At 42.1% G+C, this 15,541-nt stretch overlaps 2 protein-coding genes across 2 annotated transcripts; one reads left to right on the plus strand and one right to left on the minus strand.

Moving 5' to 3' along the window:
* The first annotated feature begins 2,774 nt into the window (after positions 1-2,774).
* On the plus strand, positions 2,775-3,521 carry LOC124180646 (secreted RxLR effector protein 161-like). Its single transcript, XM_046566393.1, has one exon. It carries the CDS (start codon positions 2,775-2,777, stop codon positions 3,519-3,521), a length of 747 nt encoding a protein of 248 aa, XP_046422349.1.
* A 7,971-nt stretch (positions 3,522-11,492) lies between these two features.
* Positions 11,493-14,381, minus strand: LOC124180647. Its single transcript, XM_046566394.1, has one exon. It carries the CDS (start codon positions 14,379-14,381, stop codon positions 11,493-11,495), a length of 2,889 nt encoding a protein of 962 aa, XP_046422350.1.
* Positions 14,382-15,541: the final 1,160 nt, after the last annotated feature.

Below are 15,541 nucleotides of genomic sequence, written 5' to 3' on the forward strand. Positions count from 1 at the left end.
GAGTGGATCGGAGCACTCTGACTAGCAGGTCTACCAGAAAAATACGAACCCATGATTATGGGATTAGAAAGCTCAGGAGTAAAGCTAACAGGTGAAGTAGTAGAAGCCAAGATTTTACAAGATGTAAAGAAAACTAATAGTGCAAGCAAAGACACAGAGTCAGTATTCATCGCAAAATATAAGAAGCAATTCAATCCAAAGAATAAATTCAACAAGAACAAAAAGAAAGGAGTCAGATGCTTCAACTGTAACGTGTATGGTCATTACGCCAAAGAATGCAGGAATAAGAAAGAAGAAAAGAGCAATTTGGCTCAAGCAGAAGAAGAAGCGATAGCTTGGATAGCACATGATTCAAACATAAAGCACAATGATGATGACTGGTACTTAGACTCTGGAGCAACACAACACATGACTGCAAACAAAAACATTCTTCAAAATTACCAAGATATAAAACCAGTAAAAGTAAGAATGGCGAATGATGACTCGATAGAAGCTACAGGTAAAGGTACAGCAGAGATAACATTCACATTCAAAGGAGTTCAAAAGCGAGTAGTACTCCAGACTGTTTTATATGTCCCAGCGGTAAAATCAAATATAGTCTCAGTTCACATACTCACCACTGCTGGATTTTTGTCGTTGTTTGATGAAGACAAGTGTGATATCATCAACAAGAAAACAAAGAAAGTAATAGCTACAGCTATAAAAGTAAGATCCATGTGGAAGATCATAAGAAGTGACACTGAAAGTGCTAACATTGCAAGAGCAGAAAAGAAAACTCCAGTACACGTTGTAAAACTATGGCACAGAAGGCTGGCACATCTCAATAGGCAAGATATGGTAAAACTTAGCAAGCAAGCTACAGGCTATGAAGTAAACAGCACAGACGACTCACCATGTGAAAGCTGTTTAAAAGGCAAACACGCAAGATTACCATTTCCTAAGGAGAGTGAACGTGCAGGCGAGCTGTTGGACTTGATTCACTCAGATATGTGTGGACCCATGGAGGTAAATTCACTAGGTGGTGCGAGATACATGCTTACTTTTACAGATGATCATAGCAGGTTTACAAGTGTTTATTTACTCAAGGCCAAGTCAGATTATTTCAAGTTCTTACAAGAATACATTGAAAAAGTAAAAAATCAGTTAAACAGAAGAATCAAGAAATTAAGAACAGACAACGCCTTAGAGTACAAGGATGACAAAGTTCAAGCATATCTCAAAACAAAAGGCATCATCTGGGAATCATCATGTCCATACACACCTCAGCAAAACGGTATAGCGGAAAGGAAGAACAGAACCATCATTGAAAAAGGAAGAACAATTTTACACGAAGCAAATGCTCCAAAGTGGTTGTGGACTAAAGCATCGAACACAGCGAATTATTTGATCAATAGATCACCATCGAAGTCATTGGATGACAAAACACCATTCGAAGACTGGACTGGCAGAAAACCAGACTTGAGACACTTGAAAGTGCTTGGGTGTGTTGCAATGACTCTAGTTCCTAAAGAAAAAAGAAAGAAATGGGATGTAAAGTCAACACCTGAAAGCTGTTGAAACCACAAAGCTGAACACCAAAAGGGTTATAGGTTGATAGATCCAACTACTAAAAAGATGACTATTAGCAGAGAAGTTGTATTCGATGAAAATAAGATGTATTTCAAAGGAGAGAATGAACAAACTGATCAAAGTGAAAAACAAGAAAACAAGGAGCAAGAAACAGTGTACTTACCTACAGATGAAGAGCACGAGAACAACACCAATGAGTCTGGAAGAGATAGAGAGGTACTGGAAGAAAACATGTCAATTGACGAATCTATTTCAAATTTGAATATAAATGATGATGGCAATGAGGGAGCAACAGTCTCAGAATTGCAAGCAACATCCAAGGCAAGGCCAGTGAGAGAGAAGAAGTTACCAGAGAAATTGAAGGACTACGTAGTTACAAGCACAAAAAGGAAGAAGAAAAATCAGTTTAGTGAAGAAAACATTGTAGAACCAAAAAGTTGGGAAGAAGCAATGGACTCAGAACTAAAAGAAGAATGGTACAAGTCAATGGAAAATGAAATGAAATGCTTTGAAGAAAATGAAGCTTTTTCTTTGGTCAACTTGCCACCTGGAAAAGAGATGAAAATGGAAAAATAACTAGACTCAGGCCAAAGCTAGTAGCAAAGGGATTCATGCAAAAGCTCAACGTTGATTACTTCAACACTTTTGCAGCAGTAGTTAGATACGTAACAATAAGATTTTTAATAGCGCTAGCTACAAAATATGATCTCACTATATATCATCTGGATGTAGAAACAGCTTTTCTAAGAAGCTTACTACAAGAAGAAATTTATGCTGTGCAGCCTGAACCATTCGTTAAAACAGGCGAAGAAGATAAAGTGTTAAAACTAAACAAGGCTATCTACGGTTTAAAACAAGGGTCAATGGCATGGCACGAAACACTCACAAATATATTAGTCAAGATGGGACTGAAGCAGAGTGAGGTGGATCCGTGTGTTTATCAATATAAAAATGAAGAAAAGAAGGAGTGGCTGATCGTAGCAATTTACGTGGATGACCAAATGGTCTTAGTTTCATCAGAAGAATTAAAGAACAATTTTGTAAATCAATTAACCAAGAATATGAAGAACAAGGATATGGGAAAGTTGAAACATTTTTTGAACATCAAATTTGAATACTTAAAAGAAGAAAAAGGATACAAATTAACTCAAGAAAATTACATTCAGAATTTGATAATTAACTTTAATTTAGAAGGATGCGGTACAATGAAAACACCTTTAGAAACAAGTTTAAAGTTAGAACAAATTGAAAACAGTCCAGAAGTGCCAAATTTTCCATATTCTGAGGGAGTTGGTTCAGTTTTATATCTAGGACAAACATCAAGACCAGATATATGCTATGCATCAAGTTATTTAAGCTCGTTTAATAAAAATCCAAAACGCATACATGTAGAAAGCTTAAAACACTTACTAAGATATTTACACGCTACTAAGAAAGTAGGATTGGTAATTAAAAACGACAAGAGTGACTCAATAATTGGATACTGTGATGCAGATTGGGCAAATGATGTAAGAGACAGAAAGTCTATCACAGGATACATATTCTTTTATAACGGCTCAGCTATTTCTTGGTCAACGAGCAAACAGAAAACAGTGGCCACATCAACATGCCAAGCAGAGTACCAAGCCTTGTCAGCAGCGTGCAGCGAAGCTATTTGGATTAAGCAGTTGATTAATGAATTTGACCCTGAAGTAGCAGCCAAACCAGTTCAGATGAAGGTAGATAACAGAAGTGCTATCGATTTATCCATGACAGCATCATACAAAAAAAACGCAAAGCACATTGATGTAAAACATCATTTTATAAGAGAACAGGTCGAGGATAAAATTGTTGAGATCCAGCATGTAAATTCTGAAGACATGGTCGCTGATTACCTGACCAAGTCATTAGAATTACCTAAACATCAGTTCTGCGTCATCAATTCTGGGTTGGAAGGAGAAATTCTAGGATAATAAACAAGAAGAAATACAAAGAAGAAATAGTGACTTTAAAAGTGTTTATTACTACACATTAATTACTTGAAAGTTTATTTTTTGATTTTAGTTTACTTGAAAAGACGCTAAATACTTAAAATCAGACTGGTTAAACTTTGTTAATATTATTACTAATTCGTTATTGTTAAGTTTCATAAAAGTTCATTTTATTGTTACATATAAAAGTTAAAATGTTGATTAAGAATTGAACTTATATTTTAGAGGGAGTGTTGGGATAAAATATAGTATCATACATTTAATAGTACTACACTTGATACTCATGCACATATATATATACATACACTATGTAACTTAACGCGCACACTTACTATACCTTATTAAACCTAGTCGTACGCTAACCTTGTGTGCTTTCACTTACCTGCTTACCTATCTACCTACACCTATTAATTACCTTCAGTTCCATCTAATGTGACTGAGATACCATTTGCTAACAATTCTTTACCCAGAATTATTTTTGTGGACAAACTTTCGTCCGGTACTACATATGAATCAATTTCAACATTGATGCTATTCAACTCTGCACACACTGAGATCATCTCACGGCAATCCACATACCCATTTCCTAAGCCCCTCAAACGCATACAAACGACTTGTCTTTTACCAGGCAACCTCTCCGCCAAACTCTCTGTTACAAGAGAACAGTCCGAACCAGAGTCAAAGGTGAACGTCAACACCTTACCGTCAGCAAGCTTCAGAGTATTCTCAGTGGAGGTAGAATGACAAAGCCTCACTACCTTCTCGATCTTCTTAGGGCAACTCGGGGCAATGTGTCCCTCTTCCTTACAGTTGTAGCAGGTTATCGGCTTCTTTGACCCCAAACCTCTACCGTCCAGTTCCCTGATGACCCGTGAGTAACTGCCACGCTGTGTCTGCAGAGCTGATCGACATTCGGCCTTCCGATGTCCTTTTCTTCCACAATTGTAGCACTCGATGTCAAAACGGTGCGACTTACCATCTCGCGGCGCCAAAGTCTTAGTATGTGGACCAGGGGCTCTGGAGGATGCACGCGGTTGATGGACGTCGGTCGTTCGTCCATCAAGGTACGTTATCGCTTCTTGTAGGCTTTTAGGAGATTCTCGCACAAAGATGTTGCGAACGAATCTATTTTGCGCCGAATAGGATAATCCCGTAAGTTGAGCTGCAGTCTCGTCCACCGTTTTTCTCTCGTTGAGCCACGCTTTTAATTATCTCCCTTTCTTCATAAAATTTTCAAGTGTAAACTCTGCGTCTTCCATCCAAATCGTGTGCAGCTCCGACGCAACGTTCTTATTTTTCGCATACGCACTTAAAAACTCAGAACGTATTTCTACCCAGCTTTTTCCTGAGGGATCCATACCAGTGAACCACTGTGCCGCTTCGTCTTTAAATGCTTTTGCCAAATGCTGGACAATTTCATAATCATCAGGATTATAACGGCGAATCCACTCGTCAACCATTTTCACCCAACCAGTCGCGTCAGTCGTTTTCGGATCAAATTTGATGAGATCCATCGGAACACGTTCTCGTCTGGAAAGCAGTGCAAGCAGTCGCAGATTTTCCTCCTCCAATCTTGCCTGACGTTTTCTGTGCCTACGTCTTCCGTGCTTCCTTCTTCGCAAATCATCGGAATGTTCAGATTCTGATAACGCCGGGGATCGGTGATTTCTTTTTCGTTTTCGAGAAGTTTCTACTATGCCTGTGTCACTCTTTGCACTTCTCCTCACACTTTCTTCTACATCTTCTGCCACACTGAAATCTTCCTCGTTTTCCATCTCTATCTCGAAAATTTACTGAGTTTTTTAATACTTCTACACGCTTAAACGTTCTTTATCCCACTTCTGATGTCAGATATACAGAGTAAAATAAAGAGTATAACACAATTTATTTAATTGTAAACCGCAGAGGCACGGAACAACACAACTTTATTCCAATCGTTTGAAAATTATTCTAAAAGAAGTAACCAAGTTAAACAAGAACAAAACAAATTCAACCAAAACAAGTTCCATCAACGTCATACAACCGGTGATCAAAATATAACAAAGACACAATATCGTGATGCGACATATAGATGTCAGGACTGTGACAAAAGTTTTTTCGTTAATGTAAAGAAACAATTTTTAAAAATGCGTCCAAAAAATAAAAATCACATAATCCTAGGTGATTTTAATATCGACATTCTAAAATTGGATGACATAGACACAGAAAATTACCATAACAATTACTTAGAAAATGGGTATACGCCATGCTTTAACAAAATAACAAAGCCCAGTAGCTGTGATCCAAATAAGGGGTCATGTATCGATAATATTTTCGTCAAAACGCAAAAGACGTTCATGAGATCTCTAAAACTAACTACCCCATACCCAGACCACTATCCTCTGCTCTTGCAACTCGGGAACGAGGAAGTTCAGGAAGAAAGCAGGGAAACTGAATGTATTAGCTATAAAAAGTTGAAACTCACTTGTGAAAAGACAAATTGGCGTGAAATAATGAACATCCCTGATCCAAATATGGCTACTAACCATTTAATTTCGTTAATTCAAACAGTCATTCGAGAATCTAGTTTAAAAAAAAAGGGAAGTAAACTAAAACCTAGAAAAAGTTGGATCACTCCAGCAATAATACAATCTACTCAAAACAAAATGAAACTATATAAATTATGGAAAGACGAACCAGAGAATATAGATTTGAAATTACAATATACAAATTATGAAAAAAGGTTGAAAAAAATTATACAAACTGCAAAGAACTCCCACGATAACCAAGAGCTGTACGCTAAATTAGGGGACAATAAAAAACTATGGAAATTCATCAATACAAGAATAAATGGCAGTAAGAAACGAAAGAAAAATATTGATTTTTTGAATGTGAACGGGGTAAAAGTAGGGTCAGAAAAAGAAATGGCTAATTGTTTCAACAATTTCTTCAGTACGGTGGGAACATCCCTTGCGAAAAAAATAGTAGCACCAGAAAATTAGGTCAGAATGCCTAAATACAACTCGAAAACAGCTTATATAAAACCCACAAGTTGTGGAGAAATTTTTAACACCATCCATACCCTGATGCCTAAGGCAGGGGGCGTAGATCGCATAAAAATTACTGTTTTGCAATACATATCCTGGTACATAAGCCAACCGCTAGAGCACATTTTTAACTTGTGTATCCTGCATTCTGTCTGGCCGAAAGCACTCAAAAAAGCTGAAATCATCCCCATACATAAGGCTGGGGATAAACATCTTGTGCAAAACTATAGACCAATCTCACTTCTGTCTAATATTGCCAAGGTTTTCGAAAAGTTGTTGCACAAAAGACTTTCCAACTTCATCAAGGAAGATGAATTGATCGCTAGCATGCAATACGGTTTTAGACAAGGCAAGGACACAAAAGATGCGCTGGCTTTCGTCACAAATACACTCTATCAAAATATAGACAAAACGAATGCCACCATTGTCACTTTCCTGGATTTGGCAAAGGCTTTCGACACCGTAAACTTTGAAATTTTGTTCAGGAAATTATACAGATACGGTATTACGGGAAAGGCATTAGACATTATTAAAAGCTATCTGACAGATAGAACGCAGGTTGTAAATTTAAATAGCACCAAAAGCAAAGAAACAAAGGTTGAAATGGGAGTGCCGCAAGGTTCAATTTTAGGGCCACTGCTTTTTGTTGTATACATAAATGATATTTTCGATGAATTGCCACAAGGATTTATTGTTTCTTTTGCTGATGATACTTCGATAATTAGCACCGACTCAACTTGGGAGCAAGCAAGACTCAAAATGGTGAATCATTTAGATGAAATTGGAGACTGGCTCGAACATAACAAATTAACTTTGAATGTAGAAAAAACTGTGTTCATCCCTTTTGGGGCTTATCAAGTCAGCATTCCGACAGAGTTCACAATTACCATTACCGGTATGGAAATAAAGAGAGTACAGAGTACAAAGTACTTAGGGGTTATCTTTGATAGTCATCTCAGGTGGAATTTTCAAATAGACCACATTATCAAAAAAACCAGACATTTGCTCTACGTTGTCTGGAGACTATCGCATTCCGCTCATAAAAAAATTCTGGTAATGATGTACCATGCACTTTTTGGAAGTATAGCTCACTACGGTATAATAGCATAGGGTGGAGCATACGGAAATGTAATGGACTCTATTGAGAGGGTCCAGCACAGACTATGGAAGATAATTGCACGAAATAATGCTGATTTGATGGAACCTCTAAACATCCGCGAGACTTACACATTGGAGTCACTGCTATATCATTATGACGACTTGAAGACCAAATACACCCAATCAGGAAGCAATACTAGAAACAAAACCATTGCTATACCAAAGAGCTCCAAAACTATAGGCTTTAAAAATCATGTGATTCAGGAGATAAAGAGCTATAACAGACTCACGCATGAGCTAAAAATATTAGAATGTAGTAAAAAAAATATGAAGAGGCAAATAAAGAGCTACCAAATATCACAAAGAAACTACTCAAGCACCGAAAAACTACAACAAAAATGATCATTTTATTTTATATTTCACATTTTATTTTATTATATAATTATTGATAAAATTTCTTAGTTATATCTTAAATAACTATTTTGTTATTTTTTTCTCCATCTACTTTCGCCAGTCCTGCGCACAGACATGCTAAATGTCTCTGCATGGTATATATTAATGTCCTTGAGACTATTAGTCTTAAGTCAAGTATGTATATGATGTGAATTGCTGGTTTAAATATACATTTTCCCAAATTCACTTAGTGAATTTGAATTATTATACCACCACTCACATTTGTCCTCTCAAACTCTAGGAAGTGCTGTTTCTAAAGAAGTCCCGGATCAGTCACCCATCTATTTCCTGTTTCCTGTGTGAATTTTCAAAAAGGAATCTGCCTTTATCCTGTTTGGTCCCGGAATTTTCGGTTCCCGCCTCGATGTTTTTACCGGAACCTGTTTCGTTCGGACAATCCTTCATGGAGAGGATTAGATTTCTTTTCGACATCGATCTGGACCGTTGCTGATGACTTCAAATTCATGAAAATACATAACACTTACCAACACTTACCTTCATAAAACAAGGCACAAAAATTTTTAAAATTATTTAACGCTCAACTATCTGCTCAAGGTTTTCTGTGGTTGACCTTGAGACTGTGGGCAAATGCCAGATGGTAAAAAAAGGGAGTATTTAAATTTTTAGAGCCACAGCTCCAACTCACCTTTGAGCACTGACTGCTAGATCACTTTTATCATTGTTTTATCTTTCCCGAGTCGGAAGGACTCTTTTCCTCGCGGGGAAGTAGTGTTAAAACGGGTAAAATCACCCGTTTTGCCCCCTTTCAATGATCTAGTAGTCATCATAAATAAAAGACGTATATAAACCTCTTATGTCTTTAGAATGAATAAGGTTGCTGCGTCAACCAACATTATTGTAAAAACAGTCTTGTTTCAGATTCAAAACGGGAAACACATATCTTGCAATTAAAGCTTTTTCACGACATTTCATTTACGCCTTTGATTTTGGCTTGATAATCAAACTCACGGATCCATATCTATTTCCGTAACGTCCAAGAACGGTACAATATCATTGAAACTGTATGCCCCACCTTGTGACTCCGAATTATTGCTATTTTGCCGTATCTAGCACCGTTCTCGAGATATTAGCGATTTCAGATCGGAAATAACATCAATAGGAGTTATTATTCATAATACCAAAAATATATATTTTAACTCTTGACCCCGAATTAGAGATATTTTTGTGGTATCTATCACCGTCCTCAAGTTCTTCGCGATTTCAAGTCAGAAATAATTCAATTATTGGGAGTTGTTTAGAGAGATGGCAAAAGGATATGGATCATCGACGTGGGATCCGCGAATTAGTGACGAGAACGAGTCTGAATGAAACGAAAGTGATGTTGAGACGGAGAAAGATGATGATTAATAGTAAACGAGAATTTTTATTGGTTTTGATGAGGCGATACAGACCGTATCGCAAGAGAACGTTACAGAGAGTGAAGATTTTACAGAGCGAGAGAGCACATAGATTATACACATACATGATTTCGAGATAGTAGACAATACATGAGATACAGCTGATGGGTTTTGAGTCGCGACACGGGCAAGCGGCGAGATTTGACGCAGAGACGGCAAATGAACATTGCACGCGAGTGTGCGTACATGTGCGAGGACGATTTTGAGTGTCGCGAGACACACATTTAACTATTCGATACCTTGCCGAAACGTACCGCCCGCTTCGCTATCGGTAACGATCGCGAAATTAGATTATGCCGCCCGCCGTGCGTTATTTATTCTTAGAGTCAATAATTGTCTTAAGAGGGCACTGGAAGCACACACAATTTTACGATTGGACGTTTTAACACAGAGGATTTCGTTTTAACGGTCACAACGCGAACGAGACCGTCGGTTCCCGGATGCACTTCGATCACTTTCGCGAGGGGCCACACAGATGGAGGTAGATTTTTGTTTTTTACGAGAACGATGGATCCGATTTTGATGTTGCCGTGATGAGTCTGCCATTTCGAGAGGTTTTGGAAGGACTGAAGATACTCCGTACTCCACCGTTTCCAAAAATGCTCCAGCATTTGACGCGAGTGTTGCCAATGCGATAGCCGTTGAACTGGCACCTCGATGAGTGACGGCTCAGGAATTGTGTTCAATGCTGAGCCGACGAGAAAGTGTCCTGGAGTCAAGGCACTTGGATCCCGTGGATCGTCCGAGATAGCGCAAAGAGGTCGAGAATTAAGCGTGGCTTCTACTTACGTGAGGAACGTCGCGAATTGCTCGAACGTTTGAGTAGCTTCTCCGATGACTCGTTTGAGGTGAAATTTGACTGATTTCACTCCGGCTTCCCATTTTCCACCGAAATGAGGCGCGGAGGGAGGATGGAACCGCCACTGGGTTCCGTGTGATGCGAGGGTGTTTGCGATTTCTGCGAACTCCTTTGACGATGCAGCGAGAAGACGGCGAAGTTTTGAGTCTGCGCCGACGAGATTCGTTCCACAATCGCTTGCGATTGAGGCACAAATTCCTCGTCGAGATGTGAAGCGTTTGTACGCCGCGATGAATGCCTCCGTCGTGTAGTCCGAAACTAGCTCGAGATGCACAGCCGAGGTCGTGAAGCAGATGAAGATAACGATATATCCCTTGCATGATTTCGCTCCTCTTCCGCGGGAGGCTCGAATCGAGAATGGACCAGCGTAGTCAACGCCAGAGTGAAGAAACGGCCTTGATTGCGTGACTCGAGACTGAGGGAGTTGACCCATCTGTTGGCTGCTGAGGGTGGCGCGATGACGCGCACACGGAACGCAACGATGTATTGACATGCGGATCGGTACTCTTCCTCCCGGGATCCAGTACCGCTGTCGGATTGTAGCGAGAGTGAGTTGCGGACCTCCGTGGAGCGTCAACCGATGATGATGATCGATGATCAATGTGGAGAACGATGATTCGCAAGGCAAGATGAACGGGTGCTTTTCGTCATACGAAAGCAATGAGTGATTCAGTCGACCACCGACTCTGAGGAATCCGTTCGAATCGATGAACGGCGTGAGTCGCGATAGTGGATGACTTCGAATGAGACTTGAGCTTGTCTCGATTTAGCGGATTTTTTCTGCAAAGTACGCCTGCTGGGTCACCTTGGTCTAAAACAGTTGGGCGTCGCTCCATTCGAGAGTAGAGATCGGGCCGACAGTGATAGACGTGTTTACGCGATTCGATGTCGTCTTCGCGAGGAACCGATTTGCTGCGCGTTTAGACAATGATGTGACTTTGAGGAGAGTCGATAGTTTTGAGTAGCGATCGACGAGATCCCAGATTTGTAGCGGCTTAGCTGTTGCGATGTGCGTCGACAGCCCTTTTCTTTCCTCGAGATAAATGTTTTCTTCCGGTCGCGGAGATAAGGATGTCCAATTGACAGAAGGCTTCGAGAGTCAGGATAGTCCGAAGGAGCAAAGTTCTGATTTTTGGAGTTGCTTCGGAGATGCACCACGAGACGCAAGATCAGCGGGGTTTTCAAAACCCGAGATGTGATACCAACGAGCGCGCGCGAACTCTTGGATTTCCGTTACGCGATTACGAACGAATTCCTTCCACCGCGATGGGTGGCTTTTGATCCACGCGAGCGCGACTGTGGAATCCGTCCGCAGATAAACCGGGGTGTTTTCGAAATTAAGAGTGTTTTCCACATGACACATCAACCGGACGAGAAGATTCGCAGCACAGAGTTCGAGACGAGGAATTGTCACCTTCTTTAGCGGCGCTACTTTAGTTTTCGCGCACACTAGTGAAACGCGCACTTCGTGAGTGTTGATATACGTTCGCGCGTAGATCACTGCGCCTGATGCACTTTGAGAGGCGTCCGCGAAACCGTGGATCTCTATCCCGAGAGATGCTGAACTTAACCCGATCCATCGTGGGATGGTGATAGCTGAGATGCCTTGAAGATCTTGTAGAAACTCGATCCATCGCGAGGACAATGAAGCTGAGAGCGGCTCGTCCCAGTCGAAACCGAGTGCCCACAATTCCTGCATGAAGATTTTGGCTCTGATCGTGATCGGCGAGAGCCATCCGAGAGGATCAAAGAGCTGCACGGTTTGTGAGAGAACTTTTCGTTTTGTGAAATTGTCCCGAGTTTGATGAATTTGCGGAGAGAACGCGAACGCGTCGATGTCCGGTCTCCACGCAAGACCGAGAGCCCGAAAGAATGGACTTTGATCGAGATTCAGATGCATCGCGATCTCTTGATGGTTTCGAGAAATGTCAACGAGAGTTTCTGAGTGGCTTGAAGTCCACTTTTGAAGTTCAAAGCCGCCCGCCTTGAGCAATTGATTGAGTTCGTTGATCTTCTCGCGACCTTGATCAACGTCCTCTGCTCCTGAGAGGATGTCGTCGACGTACGTGTTCTCGAGAATGACGTGGCTCGCAAGGGGATACTGCTTACCTTCGTCCTGAACGAGTTGATGAAGAACACGGATCGCGAGATACGGAGCGCTTGCAAGACCATACGTTACCGTAGTCAGTTGATATTCTTCAATCGGTAGCTCTGGTTCTTCCCTCCAGAGGATTCGCTGAAAATCTTGGTCATCATTGTGGACCAAAATTTGTCGGTACATCTTGACGACGTCTGATGAGAACGCGACTGGATATTGTCGCCAGCGTAAGAGAATGTCCGCGAGGTCGGTTTGCACTTTTGGACCGACGAGAAGATTGTCATTGAGAGAGAGTCCGAGGTTGGTTCTTTGAGACCCGTTGAACACGACAAGCAACTTTGTTGTTGAACTGCTGTCGCGAACTACACCGTGATGGGGAAGATAAAACACGCGGGAATTGTCTTCAGGTGTATTGATAGCGCGACGCATGTGCCCGAGTTCTCGATATTCACGAAGGAAGCTCGAGTAAGCCTCCTTGAGTTTCGCGTCGCTACCGAACCGTTTCTCCAAACAAAAGAGCATTTGATGCGCGGGATTCCGCGAGTTGCCGAGCTCTACTAAATTGTCTTCGAGCGGCAGCCGAACTACGTAACGACCGGACGCAGTTCGAGAAAGTTCGCAGAAAAAGACGCAGTTCGTTTCGCGAAAGTGTTGCTCACAACGCTCTTCTTCGGAAGTTAGTGCCAAAGGTTTCGACACTTCTTCCTGCTTCCAAAACTGCTGCACGAGATCGAGCAGTTCGTGATCGAGGGAGCATTGGAAGCCTTGGACTGCGCCATACGAGGGGCTTGCTGCTTCCGCTGAAACGCAGCCGGAGAGGACCCAACCGAACTGAGTTTCTTGCGCGATTGGTGTTCCTGGTGCTCCTCTTCGAACTCCTTGACCAATGATGTTGCTGTAGATGTCAGCTCCGAGAATTACGTCGATTTGACTGGGATGTGCAAAGCTTGGATCCGCGAGGTTGAGTCCTCGTAGATGAGGCCAGTCTTCGACGAGAAGTCGAAATAAGGGTAGATACGATGTGAGTCGTGGAAGCACGAGTGCCCCCACCTGACATGAGAACGAGGTGTGAGCACGAGATTGGAGTTGCAATGTCGCGATGCCGCAAGTCACTGTCGATTGATGAGCTCCGACGCCAATGATCGGTATCGTTGCTTGATGCCGACGTAGTCGCAATTGTTGCGCTAGCGACTCCGTGACGAATGAACTTTCGGATCCTTGATCGAGTACAGCGCGAGCGATGATTCTTTCTCCAGTCTCCGGATTCGAAGCGATCAATTGCACTGTGGCGAGAAGAACTGGAGAGCGCTTGATCATTGTAGGCTGAGCTGAGTGGTTGCTCACCTGAGAGGCGCTATTCGAGATCGGTGCGTTCTGCACTGCTGGTTGCGCTACTGCAGCCTGTCCTTGAGATGTGCCGCTGTTAGCAGCTGTCGAGATTGAAGAAGAGTTTCGATGCAGCAAGGAATGATGTCGACCGTTGCACACGCGACACGTTTTGTTGGATCGACAGTCCTTCTGCTGATGTGGACCGGGACAATTGAAGCAAAGCTTTTTCGCAGAAACCACTTTCCTTCTTTGATCCAGAGATTTGTCGCGAAAGGTCGAACAGAACGCAATGTAGTGGTTGCCTTTGCAACAAGCACACGACTGTTCCTTTGATTGCGCTGTATGTGACCTTGTCGTCTGAAGATTTGACCTTCCTTGCGATGAGTGCGGTTTCGACGTCGCGATTTGATTATGAGCACGAGCTTGCTCCACGGCTTTGAGGGTGTGGATGCGACCGATGAGAAACGCCTTGAGCTCCGCAAACGTGGGGGGCTCGCGTTTCTCGCTAACACTTTTCTCCCACTCTTCGAGAGATGCTGGGTCGAGCTTGCGAATCGTCATGTGCACGATGATGTGATCCCCTAATTTCTCGGGACTATCGAGAAGTTCAAGTGCGCCAAGAGCTTCGCAAGTGTTGCTGTGCAAGCTGTTCAGTTCTGATGACGACTTTTTCGTGACACGAGGAATCGCGAAAAGTGTCGCGAGATGAGAATCCGTCAAAAGTCTCTTGTTTTAGTACCGTGAGACTAGAGTTTCCCAGGCTCGAGGGAAGTTTTCAGCGGTAAGAGCGATGTTTTTAATGAGTTGTGACGGTTCATCGGTAAGACTTGTTTTAGGTAGTGCAGTTTTTTCACTTCCGAGAGTTGCGAATTTTCGCGAACGATTGATGTAAAGAGGTCGTGGAAAGACTTTTAGTCTGAGTAATTTCCCGAGAACGTAGGCAATTCGATGCGTGGTAGCCGTTTTGAGGCTCCTCCAGTTGTGAGTTGGGGGGCTACGGCGGTTTGCACGATCGGTGCCGATAGAGTCTTGAGAGTTCCGAGTAGATCGAGCATCTCTCCCTTTGCGTTTAAGTATTGCTCTTCGCACTGTCCGTAATAGTCTTTCGCGAAATACGAAAGTCTTTTGATAGCGTCGAGTTGATCACCTTTTGCTGCGATTCTAATTTGATCGACTGTCTCGTGCATGTGTTGGAACTTCAGCCAATTTGAATTTAAAGCATCTAATCGCGATTGCACTTGCCCGAGGGTTGTTTTTGCTTCACCGAGCTTGCGCAAGTTTTCGAGAGTGCGACAGATGCGCCTGAAGAGATCGGTTTGACGTTCAATGTATTCGTCGATCGTCATTTTGACAAACGAGAAAGTGTGACTCACGCGACGAACAGAGTTTTCACGAACGGGATACGCACACAGTGATAATAGGGCGTCGCGATACACACTTCGAGAGATCGGTGTTGTTGACGCTCAGATCTTAGTCACGGTCACTACAGAGGACACCGCACGTTTGAATTTAACGGACGCGACTGATTTTGATGATGGTTTTCACCGATAACGATATTGTTTACTTTGATTACGTGAACTTTCGCAACTTGATGCACACGCGATAGTTCCGTTTCACTCACTGGCTAATTCGTTTTCCCGTAAGTCGCAACGATTTGAAAGATTCCACTCGATTTGCGAATGATCCGATTCGATTCGTGACTGATCCGGCTCGAAGGACCA

The sequence above is a fragment of the Neodiprion fabricii genome, chromosome 4 (assembly GCF_021155785.1).
Source record: "Neodiprion fabricii isolate iyNeoFabr1 chromosome 4, iyNeoFabr1.1, whole genome shotgun sequence".
In the NCBI taxonomy this organism is placed as follows: domain Eukaryota; kingdom Metazoa; phylum Arthropoda; class Insecta; order Hymenoptera; family Diprionidae; genus Neodiprion; species Neodiprion fabricii.